Below are 12,833 nucleotides of genomic sequence, written 5' to 3'. Positions count from 1 at the left end.
GAGGTAGGTCGACTCTATGTGATAAACAATTGGCAACCAAACGGTGGCTCTCCCTCTACATTCGACGGATAATGTGTACAGGTATTTAATGTAATTTTTTAGCAATTTGTTTTTGTAATTCATCCAAAGCGATATATTATGAAATTAAATTAATCACTCAATAAGTTTTAACGTTAGATTGTTTCCTCGATATGGCCATGGTGGTCATCAGTGACTGGAGTGCCTCAAATGTTTAGAATAATTAAAATAAAATAAATGTTGTCAACTAAAAATTTTGAACGTCATAGTTAGCTAGACATTATTTTCAATTGAAAAAAAAAATTATAAAGCATTAATACTATAATCCTATGCTTAAAATGTATTTTCTTGTGGCCGCCTGACAGCAACCTGTAAATGTGGCGTGACAGTGAACGTGTTAATAAGTAAATGTTGTTCAAATTATGTCGTGTTTGATGTCATTTTCATCAGAAAAATCTCATCAATATGTTAAGAAAAATTTCGGGATAAAAAAAGTTGATATTTAAATCGCTTGGTTGCCTCGACTCACGTTTCATGCTTATCTTTTATTCGCTGTCCTTGCCTACGTTCGGCAAACTACAAAGGCGGGCGCGAGTCTCGTAAACGTAGTCCCTGACTCTACGAGTGTCAGGTTTAGCTTCCTTGCGGTCTGACAGTTGTGGAGAATATACTGTATATCCGACATTACGGTACGCACGGTCCTCACAACCACCCAACCTTTCCATCCTTTGGAGAACGACGTGGTAACCACATGCGTCGAAGGTTCCAATCCTATCGGACTTGTTCGAGTACGACGTATCACCTACATACAGTGAACGTTGCGACCGGTCCCCCAACCCAAACCAATATTACTCTCCGTGTGAGGACACGACAAGCGTAACCCGTAACAATATGTATGATTTATTTCCACGTTAGTTTTTTAAAAAATTTCGACAATTTTTTAAATCTTCATTTTTTAACACAAGCAAGTAGCAAACCTTGCTGCTTTCCTAAAAAGATCTTCGAGTGCAAGGGGTTAAATTTTTGTTATTTAGAGAATTAAGTAGAATTAAGTAAAATTCGAAGAATGTGAGAAAGTGGGCTTAATCATTCCGGTTTCTGAGTGGCTCAGTTGTCGAAATAATTTTCTTCAAATAGTACAGTATTTCACGATTTTACAAGTAGAATCGAAAATACGTGTTATTAAGTGAAATAACAATTTTTTAAAGAAATATTAGGAATAATATGAAATAAGTTTGCATTATCATTTCGAATACTAAATTTTCCTCATTGGACGCTAGCCTAATATTGTTAATATTAATCGCTTACTCACTCTACGCTATATAAACCTAAACACAAATGTTGCGACATAGTCACTCTTGCTCGGTGGAGAGAATTTCATTCATGTACGAAAATAAGTAACGCATTACGTACGATTTCGTGGAAATGACATCCGAATATTTCGTTGTACGCATAATGAGACAAATATTTACTTCAATGAACCATTTCAAGTTCATACTGAAAGATACACACAATTGAATTACTTACAACACATTTGTACAAATCGAATAAATACTTCGAATAGTATTTAAATTGACAGAAAAATACATTATCAGTTTGTATTAACCAATCTAACAGAATTAACCTTCCTGAACTCGCGTAATTTTTCAGCGCAGAGTGACAGTGACATGGTGATTTTTAAACGATCGGAATATGGTATTTACACCGTACAGTTTCGTGTAACTCATTTTTCATATTTATTTGGAATTATTGTCGAATGAAAAAATAGACAAAGTAATTTGGAAAAATATTTATCCATTTCTGTATCAGTCTGTAGATGCAATTCTTAATAATTCGAACTTAAGAGAATCATTTCTGCGAGTATTTTTATATTTTACCCAAAAATGGTTTTGTAGCCTTCGAGATAAAATTCTTTAATCTAAATTACAAATTATCATTGAACGGTTAATTTAAACGTGTCTATCATGTTTGATCAGTTAAATTTACCCATCGTTGTTAATAAATTTTGGTAAATTGGGGAAAAAATTGCCACGGTTACGAGGTGCAATCACTGAAGAAAATTAACCATTTGCAGTTGTACTGATCTGAGACATGAGCGTTGAGCTGGTCGAAATGAATTTTCATTGAACGAACGCTAACAATAATGTTTATATCAAATGAAACCACAAATAAAGATGAAAAAAAATTTTTACACATTCCACATTTCTTCATCGTACGATAAGCTTTCTTCGTTTCTTCATTTTTATACTTCTCCGTCGTGCGCAAAATTACAATGATCTTTTGCTTCGGTTTTGCTTCCGGTGGCTGATAGCAGACACACGACCGCCAACGGTCAACAAGAATCCACGAGATTAATTTCTAATTGCAGGGCATTCGGCGTTTTGCTCTGGGAAATTATGTCCTTCGGATATATACCTTACACCGGGTGTACTAACAGAGAAGCTATGGCAATGGTAACATCGGGCGGTCGTTTGGAAAAGCCAGCAGGATGCCCGGATCCAATTTACGGGATAATGACACGATGCTGGCATCCACGACCAGAAGATCGGCCTAGTTTCGCGACTATCGTCGAGAGGATCGGTTACTGCTTACAGGTGAAACTCGTCGATTCGTCAGAATTCGAACTGTGTAAACGAACTCTAATGAACGAACTTCACACTTAGGATCCCGATGTGATCAATCTTCCAACGCCGAATTTCGACATTCTGCCGATTTGCGATCGCGAAGTGACCATTATGAGACCAGATCCAGAAACGGAATGCATCAACGTGCAGTCAGAAGTAAGTGTAAACTTCGATCTTCGTTTTGGTTGCCTTTTTGTCCCAATTTAACGATACTTGTTAACCCTTTGCCTTGTAACAACGACTCATCGGAGACAATTGTATCAGCAATACAGATTAATTTTTCTTGTAAATTTAATTCGAATTTATAAGGCTGAGAATTTTTGAATTGTAAAGGATGTATTAGGTAATACATAAGGTCCCATAAGTTCGTGCCGAAAGCGAAAAATGTTTTAAAGAAAATCCAAGTCTTACCAAAAAAAAAAAAAAATAGAGAAAAGTTGTGGAACGAAAAGGCGCTTACCTTTTTTTTCTTCTATTAAATTTAAAGGTCCCTTGAAAATACTGATCTAAATTATAAAATTCGACGTGAGCTTATGGAATGACCTGATATAATGCATTAACTTTTCTTACTTCGCACAGTGTTAAAATAATAAATAACGTAGGATCATATGCATAATCAGTAAAAAAATTATAAGTCAAAGGGTTAACATTGAATCCGCGATATTTTGTTCTCTGAAGTCTCCCTGAAGTTTCACGTCCTTCAGCAATTTCTTTTTGCCATTAAAATTTTACAGATGAACAAAAAATACTATATTGTTGTAAAAGATAATTATTTTAGTTTTACTGCACCGATAGGCAAATGAAAAAGTTTATCCCTTCGCACTGGAGCTGTTACGGCGACAGGCGTAATTACTTTAGGGAACTGTAAAATGTAAAATTCAAGTTTTTTCATAAATTCGTATATGTTAAAAATCATTTTTTTTTTTTCAAAACAAAACTAACAAAGTTGCTAGTTAATCTTATCAAAAAATGCTTGGCGTACAAAGGGTTAAGTTTGGAAGCCACAGAGAACGGTATCCGCAAACGTTTCGAATATTTTAACGGTATTTTTCCAAAAATAAAAATCTTGGATAGAACGAGTAATGTAATTGTTACAGTTGGACGCCTGCGGATACATGCAGCCTAGAATAATCGATCCTCGATCGGCGAGTCAGCGCATAGCTCAAGCTATCGGCAGCAACAATCTTTCCAATACCAAAAACGAGAATCCAAATCGAACGAATTTAAATGAAAAAAGTGGCCTGCAGCCGACAGATCGTCTTCGATTTCAGTCTAATCCATATGGCACTAATATAGACACTTGTGAACAAACTTTCAGCGAAAATATCAGTCGCGATGATTTTGACGATAAAAATGACCACACAGAGGTATTAATTAAGAATTAACGAAATTTATACGAAAGTTTTTTCTTGGAATATACCTTTTTTTCTACGAACATCGATTAAAAACGCTTTTCTGCATATTATCTTGATTAATGGGACATTTATTGTTATTGTTATTATGATTTTAGTTATTTCTCACGAAGTTACTTCTTTATTTGTTTTTAGCAATGGTACTCACGCTATTCATCGACACGTCTTTCTTGTTTTGAATATCTTCATTTCTTAGAATTGGTTTGTGTTATGTTCTCAATATTACTAGCTCTAGGAGAAATGCAATATTCGACGCATTGACTGTAAACGTGTTACTTCTGATACCAGTAATTTCACATATGCTAGCCGTCTAATCATTTTTCCGCTTGTTTTTCAAAGTTTACTCGAAAATACGGATCAAATTTTACTCGGAAATATGGATCAAATTTTACTGGAAAATATGGATCAAATTTAACTTGAATGTGTGAATCAAAGACTCAAAAATATGCAGCAAATTTTCCCCGAAAATATGGATCAAATTTGACTCGAAAATTTTCCACGAAACTATGGATCAAATTTTCCCCGAAAATATGGATCAAATTTTCTCCCCAAAATATGGATCAAGTTTTCGTCAAAAATAAACAAACATATATATCAGTGTTTCGTTGCCATTTTATACTTCAACTATCGCATCTCGTACTTCCGATGAGATCAGTTTTTCATTTATAGTTACCAAGCAACACGGATATCACTTTATTCCGTTAAATTACATATCATCGATGGATGACTCACTGAAACAGTCAATGCGTTGAGACAAAAAAAAGAAAGAAAAGAAAAACAACGCGCATAACATTACCGCGCATTTATTGCAAACATTCGATGATTCACAGGGTAAGCACAAAGGTGACAGCTCGACAAATCGAGATGAAAAATGCGTACATCGAACTTCAACGGACATCGAAAATAGCGGTAAGTTAAGAATTGCAGACAATGGTAATAACCGTCCAACCGATATCGAAACCCGTCGGAGCAGCACGGTAGACGTGACGGACGTGGACAGAAGAAATGGTAACGAGAGTATAACAACCACCGACACCAACTCCGACTCTCTGATCGTTGCTTCTTCAGACACCCCGCCCGACACCACGAATTCGTCACCGAACACACGTACCTGCTCCCCTAGTCACACTGGCCTAAATGCGAGCCCCACTAATGTCAATGGAATGTTAAAGAAAAACGCCCTAAAAGCCGCTCTCAGTTTGGATCCCAGCGCTTTGTGCCGTGGAACGATACCATACGAGAAAATAGCATTCTCGCCGCCGCCGCAACGTTCCAGTACTCCTTCGAGCATGGAGATCAAGAAGGTAATTTAATTACTTCTACGAGTTAGGAAGCTCGCTTGCGGTAGCTTGACAGAGAAAAGTTATATATAACGTTGATCCGGTTGCTACCGAAAGTTACATACTTTGATCCGTGCTTTCTCTTCTGGAATTGCACGGTGAAAATGAGAGAAGTGTGTGTTAAATATGGAGACATTGAAAATTGTTTTATGAAAGAAATGGAATAGCGCTTTAAGTTAGAGAAAATAAATTAATAATTTTTCAATGTCTCATCCGTCACGTTCAGTTTAACATTATCGAGTAAAGCTTACTTATTTCGTACTTATTTCACGGAGTCTACTTCATTTTACACTTGTGTTTAATTAAAAATAAAAAACAATGTGTTTTATGTAACTTCACTCTGTTCAACTGTCATAAAAAGTTTAAAGACGCTCAAAGTCACCCTAGATGCTTCAAACAAACGCTCCAATAATTTGTAAAAAGAATCCTTCGTTCTTTTTTTCTTTTTATTTACCATGAAACAATGAAATTATTATTCGATCCAATTCTTGTCACGTGCGCGTGAAACCCCTGAAAAGCATGCAACCCACATACATTCTGCCTTCACTTTCCACTTTAACCCTAGTACGATCTTCCGTTAAGGTGTTTCGGTCAAAAAAGACCCGATTTTTGTTACCATCACGCCGTACGAACCTAGGCAATAAACTTTTGGTATAATCTCAAGAGGACGTAAACTTAATAGCAGCAAAAATTGTGAAAAAGATAAGAAAGCGATGGGTCGAAAAAGACCCGAAGAACCGTACTAGGGTTGAAATACTCTCGCTGTCTAAAATTGAGACTTTGGTGAGAAAACGATTTCGAGTGCACAGGATCTAGTACGAAAAAACACGCTCGACGATAGCTCGATGTCGTATTTCCTAATTTCCAAGTATTTAGCGATGTTTATCCCTGAATTCGTTTAATCGCAGTTCTATGTATGATGGAACTATCGTCTCTCTGTTCTTCACACGAAGGATTCTCTGGTTCTCGAGCTACCGAGGGAAGAGGAATGCTCCTGCTGAGATTTGTACAAAGGGGAGTGACAGTACTCCCCGGTCGTTGCTGTTGTAACGCGTACGACCAATGCCAAAACATTGCGACGATCCGCAACGATAACAGTTCCAACGGCGATGAGTTTCAAGGAATCCTCGTCGCTTTTGTGGATACGAGACGAAGAATACTCGCGTCGCGTGTACTCCGAAGAAACGCTTCTATAAAAGTGGAACATTGGTGAATTCGAGAAAAGTGAATTGGCACGATTTTTTCATACCTCATTTTTCATTTCTTCGTTCTTTTTTTTCTTTTTTTTTTTTTTTTATAGACATACATATACGAGAATAAGCTACTTTCGTCCACGTTACTAGAAAGGAGATGTGCGTTTAAATTGCGTTTACCAGATGGACGGTCCGCGCGATCTACGTATCGCTATGACGTGCAATAACAATAAATCGATGTCGGAAGGAAAAATTACCGCTAACGGATTTATTTACGGAATCGCGCGTATTTTGTGAATACGAGGAATCGCAGTAACCGTGAAATATCGACGAGCTTGAGACCGTCCATTCTGAAATTCAACTAAACCCTTGTTTCCGAATCTGCGTACACGCGCGCACGCACACATATACGCGTAAATCTACACACACGCGCGAGTGTGTATGTAAGAGAGAGAGAGAGAGAGGGAATGAGAAACAAAACGTGAAACCTGATGTATGCATTTCTCGAAATTAGATGAGTTTTATGGCGCTAAGTCTGAAACGGGGTTATCATCGCGTACCCATATACATTACACTTCGTAACACTGAAAAAATAATGTCACAACCGGACACATTCTATCAGCAATTACAAATATGTTATAAATTAACAAGAGAAACTATGTAGATATATATAGCTGTGAACGAGCTGTTACCGTCGATGTTCCTCCTGCAGAAGGATTCACTGTTGGCAAATTTAGTACAATTCGGATCCTTCTTGTCATTTACAAAAACGTACATAATATGCAGGACGATCGTCACAGAGACCGTGAAAAAACCGTATAATGTATGAAACTTTTTTTAAGGCTGCAAGCGACGTACACAATGTGTGATATACATAGAAGTTTAAATGAGAGAAATCCGAGTGAGAGTGGGAGAGAAAGGGATAGAACGCACGCGCGCGCGAGAGAGAGAGAGAGAGAGACAATACGCTATACACAAGACTTAATTTACACCAAAGAGAAAAAAGGGAAAAAAAAATATACGCCTGTGGCGTTCTTTCTACACATACCTGTAAACCTTTATATACATGTACATACTGATATGTGTGTATACATATACAAGGTGTTCGGCTACCTTTGGTACTGAATTGGAGGGGGGATTTCTGAAGCCGTTCTAATAACAGGGGAATCCCACGAAGTTGACGATCATTAATTTCCATGAAATTTTGATATGCTGTAGATCTCGAAAAAATATTCGACACGTTTTTTTTTTTATCGATAATCATCCACTTTGAAGGAGTGAAAATGATTCTCGAAGTCGGGGGTAGTGAACGTACTTAGTCCAATATCTCGAAATATATTAGAGATAGAGAGGTGTAAATTAACGAAATTTGCATTTCTGAACGATAAATGTAACTGTGTAAATAGATTTGAAAAAAGTTCATTTGTTTAAATAATATACTAAAAATTAATATTCTTTTGTTAATTTTTCAATTTTTTCGAAATATTTTTGTGAGATCTAACACGTACTAAAATTTCATCGAAATGTTCCTTTGTAAGACGAAAATCAAGAGCGACGAAATTGCGTCAGAGGCTCCGTTACGAACAATTAAAATCTGTGCTAAAAGTAAGCAATTCTCGTCGGCCGTCGTAGACGAAGCGTCGCGCGACGAATCGCGAGTGCCGTATCAAACGAAGAAAGACACGCTTCCCTGGCAGTAGAAACTGTCGCACGGGCAGACAATTCTGTGAACATTTCATAATAAAAATCCGACGTGAGTCATAGAAGAACATTGAAATTTCCTACTTGCAAAAATCTACGAAGGCATGTCGAAATCCATCGAATAGGATTTTCCAGTAGAGAAGCTGAATGCGTTTGTAGTTAAATATCACACACCCACGCATACACATTACAACTGTTCTGTCCACAATGTCCACAAAATTGCATAAATACTGTTATAAGCTGTAAAAAATAGCTTTCAGAAAATGAAGAAATAATATTTTACAAGCATTTTCACATATCTTAACATAAATTAAATTGAGAATTAAGAAACACTGTTTTACGCTCCGACCAATACACAAGGAAACAAACCGGGAAAAAACGTGGCTTATATGAACTTCCCGCTAACTTTCGATGTATGTGGTTTCTTTCTTGTTTACAAGTGTAAAGAAATATTTCAACATACTCGATGGTCGTCTACAAAAAGTCTTCGTGCACGATGATTTTCTTATTGAGAGAAAATTATTCTGCAGTTTCGTTCTTGAATTGTTTGTGCTTCGAGTATATATGTATACTTCGTGTTAGGTTTGATCGTGATTTCTAAGGTTATATATTTATGTGTTTTACGTTAGCGTCGTAATGTTACACGTCCTACGTTGCCAGATCTCGTCGGCTGATTTTTTGCTTCGTTTCTCGGTTTGTTTTAACTTCAGTTCTTGGAGGTATCTGCGAGTGAAAGCTGTGCTGTGAGTGAACATGCATAGTGTAAAAAAGTATTACTTAACTTTTTATTTAATTTAATTTTTAGTTTTATTTTAACTTATTTTAGTTTTATTTAATTAATTTAGTTTAGTTTATGATATTATTTTTTAACTTTGTAGCAACTGTTTTTAAGGGCTGAGAGTTGTAGCGAATATTATGTGGATTTTACTTGTTACACTGGAAAGAGCAACGTGATGTGCGTGCCTGTGTGTGATATCCTTGAGAAAATTATTTAGCTGAAAAGGTATTCACCATCTATTCGAAAATTTCGTTAGACAAATTTCGACATGCCTTTGTAGATTTTTGCGAATAGGCAGGTTTAATGTAGTTCTACGATTCACGTTGGATTTTTATCGTGAAATTTTCGCAAAATTGTGTTCGCCCATGTGATAATTTTTACTACTAAGTAAGCGTGCCTTCCTTCGCTTGGTACGGCACTGACTAAACCGTTGAACGCTTGCCTGGCTTAGAACAGTACACGAACATTTCTTACTTTTGACGCAGATTTGAATTGTTAATAACTAAACAACGAAGCCTGTAACGCGGTTTTGTCACTCTCGATTTTCAACTTAGAATAAAATTACGAATCACCCCTTCAATTTAGTACCAAAGGTAGCCGAACACCCTGTATATACATATATATGTATATTATAATGAATTATTACAAAATTCTAGACAAGACTCGTCGAATCGCTTTCATCCTCGATACATTATTATTTTAAAGAAAATAATACAGCCGGACAACGATCGTAACTTCTCAGCAAAGTATGTAATTATTAGAGAAAAAAAAAGGTTGAAGGTCGATGTCGAGTCAAGTATTGAGAAGAACTCGATTAATATCATCGTTTTCGTCGTTAAAACTACCTGACTGTTGATGCATGAGAAATGAATAATAGGATATCCTCGCCTACCTCGTTGACTCGTTATTAGCTTGTGAAAGGAACGATGGATGGTGGACAGTCCATTACTTTAACATCGATCTCGTTGTATACGATCGCTATTGCAAAACAAAAATGGGCAAACGAAAAGACAAACCTTTTGAACGCGAACAAAAAAAGAGCACAGGCCCTTTTTTATTTTTCTTACAACGACGACGTACTTTACGTACGCGCAGCGTATGAAAGTCAACCACCATATATCTGTACGTGAAACGTAATAAAGACATGTTTGTGGAAAAAAAAGAAACGTTGCACCCATGTTATTTATCATTCTCAACAGATTCAACGAAGGAATGGGAATTAAGTTTGATTCAACGATAACCTTACAATTGCAACTAACAAGACCCTTTTAAATTACTTGTTGTTAGTACCTTGCACAAATATATTCGACCTTTACGTAACAAGGTTTGACAGCATTGTTATGTAGTAAGGAAGCAATTTGTAAACCAGTATTATAATACCTTCTGTTCAAGTAAAATAATTCTTTCTTCCTTAACCTCTTAACGCTCACATTTTTCTCAACTTGATGTATAAAAAATGATAAATTATCCTCCTTTTTTTTTTTAACTATCTCAAAATAAAATAAGTTTCTCATTATTTACAATGCTGTAATTCACGTTTTTGTCATAATAGGATAATGTCATAATTTCAAATTTTGTCATAATTTCGAATAAAAGAATATGGAAGATTAAAAAAATAATCAAACAAAACTGCACTTATTGAACGATTAGTTGTGCACGTGTAGAATGCACGAGCGTTAAATGGATTTATATTAAAAATCACGAACGAAATAATTTCATGGAAATACCGTTAAAATACTGTTGGAATTCACACATTGTATTTCGTTGTACCAAAAGATAATATTTCATCGGGGAGGTCACTGCGTTTAACGTGGTGTTTGAAACTTTCCTAATCGAAGAACAGAAATAACGTGGTCACATATCGATGATGGGTAGAATTTCAGTCGGTAGTTCGGCCCAGTTGTATAGCCGTGCAGACATCTGAAAATATAGGTAAGTATAAACGAAGAAACCTGCCGTGAAGCAGACGAGCAGGCACAGCTCCGTGGCACTGATGGAACGAAGAAGAAGGGGTACGGACGACAATTCGAGTGTAGTTTTCAGCGAACAGTACGCGTTTCTGCCGCCCTTTCGAGTATCTCGCGGCTCACAGTGTAGTTCCGTACGTTTTGCGGCTATATTTACCGCGGTATCTTTATTAGGGAGATGTCGAATTATTCCTACTACTACGTGAAAACTGTCGCCGACGGTACCGATAACTCGAGAACGTATAAATTTCAGAAAGGGTAAGAAAAGCTGTTTACACAAATCTCCTGATCGAACCGTTACGATAGTCTGCTTCTGTTCAATGTCACTCTTTCGATCCCCTCTCTCTCTCTCTCTCTCTATCTCTCTTTCATCCTTGTGTTAAAAGGGCCATTGTCCAGTATCTACGGATCCCGTAGAGCGTTAAAAATAACCACTGGTTTTTGAAATAAAACGATCGTTAAGAAATGAGATCACGACGTATTAAAAAAGAACTGCACTTGCTTAAATTTATATACGCGCAACACAGGCGTTAGTTTCTCTAGGAAAGGTGATTTATTCGTAGGAATCCAAGCCTGTTTAAACCACCGGAGGACACATGGTCCACATATGGCCGCTATAATCTTCTGTCACGGTTGCTCAGAGGAGGGCTGTCTGGCTCGGGTGATATCCATCATCCAGCGAACGCTGTTTTCAAGGTCCGTGCACTCGGTTAATCGTACACAATCTTTTTTTTTTTTTGTTTTTATATAATTAGCTACAAACCTGCTGCTAACAATTCGAACCTGAATACAACTCCTAAGCGAACGAACTGGGACTCGAGTAAAGCGAGATACAATTCTGGCGATTCACCAATGAGTTTCCCTTTCATTTTCTCCCATTTTCCATCTCATTAATGACCTTTGGTTGAGTAATGTCGGTAGGGGGGGGGAGGGTTTCTTCTTCTTTTTTTTCTTCTTTTTCTCTCAAGCACCCGTTTGGAACGGCGCCAAATTCAACTTTAACATAAAACGAACCCCCCCGTAGACGAAGCCGATTATAACGTGGAACGAATTCATATTTTTAGTCCCGTTACTGCCAAGGTTGTTACCCAGTTTTCCTGTGGCTGCGACGTTCCACTCCGCCTTCTAACATTGTCCGTTATCTTTCGTTTAGTAATATTCCGTTAGGATATGTCATTTTTCACGTTTGTTTAGCTAATTGGAATAATCAGGGATTAAATGCATCGCGAGGACAATTGTCGTTTCCCTTTTACGCGGTGCAATCTAACGAGGTTTAAGGGCGGATTCTCGTGTAACAGCAGTATAATCGAATGACTCTTCTATATTTTTTTTATTTAGAAAATTATTAACAGTACAAGATTGTTATTTCGCGGGTACATAGATACATTTATAAACTACACAAAGAATTTTTTTTGCTTGTTTTTTGTTCATTGTTATATCAAGTTGTATGCAATTGTTTTTATCCTCATCGACGATGAAACCATTGTTTGGCATCAGAACTTAAAGATGAAAAAAAGTTTCTGAAAATTAGATGGTTTGTGCTGGGATTATATCTATTTGAAACGAAAATTGGGAAAAATTAGACAAATTGTACGGTTTCGAACAAAAACTGATTTTTCTCGGTGAATAAGTTGAGTTTATGTTGTTTAAAAGAATATTGCAAATAAAAAATAAAATAAAGACCAGAGGTATGGTCCCTAGAGGAATGTATAACAAATAGGAGAAGCTTTGTTTGAAGTTGATTAGTCAATTAGTTATCGAGTTATAGTGTCCGCCAATTAAAAAAAAAAACATGGTTTC

The 12,833-nt window shown here is 36.7% G+C and overlaps 2 protein-coding genes across 2 annotated transcripts in view; both read left to right on the top strand.

The window, feature by feature from the left end:
• Window positions 1-6,395, top strand: part of LOC108570527 (ALK tyrosine kinase receptor) — a 43,303-nt gene extending 36,908 nt beyond the window's left edge. The window contains exons 21-26 of the mRNA XM_017932400.1: window positions 2,387-2,612; window positions 2,682-2,798; window positions 3,740-4,009; window positions 4,190-4,255; window positions 4,885-5,358; window positions 6,348-6,395. Of these exons, the coding sequence (XP_017787889.1) occupies window positions 2,387-2,612; window positions 2,682-2,798; window positions 3,740-4,009; window positions 4,190-4,255; window positions 4,885-5,358; window positions 6,348-6,395 (1,201 nt within the window). The remainder of the gene's footprint in view (window positions 1-2,386; window positions 2,613-2,681; window positions 2,799-3,739; window positions 4,010-4,189; window positions 4,256-4,884; window positions 5,359-6,347) is intronic.
• Window positions 6,396-11,211: 4,816 nt separating this feature from the next.
• Window positions 11,212-12,833, top strand: part of LOC108570516 (calpain-A-like) — an 18,708-nt gene continuing 17,086 nt past the window's right edge. The window contains exons 1-2 of the mRNA XM_017932389.1: window positions 11,212-11,291; window positions 11,597-11,729. Of these exons, the coding sequence (XP_017787878.1) occupies window positions 11,212-11,291; window positions 11,597-11,729 (213 nt within the window). The remainder of the gene's footprint in view (window positions 11,292-11,596; window positions 11,730-12,833) is intronic.

The sequence above is a fragment of the Habropoda laboriosa genome, unplaced genomic scaffold (assembly GCF_001263275.1).
Source record: "Habropoda laboriosa isolate 0110345459 unplaced genomic scaffold, ASM126327v1 scaffold61, whole genome shotgun sequence".
NCBI classification, from domain to species: domain Eukaryota; kingdom Metazoa; phylum Arthropoda; class Insecta; order Hymenoptera; family Apidae; genus Habropoda; species Habropoda laboriosa.
This window is presented reverse-complemented; position numbering and strand designations above follow the sequence as displayed.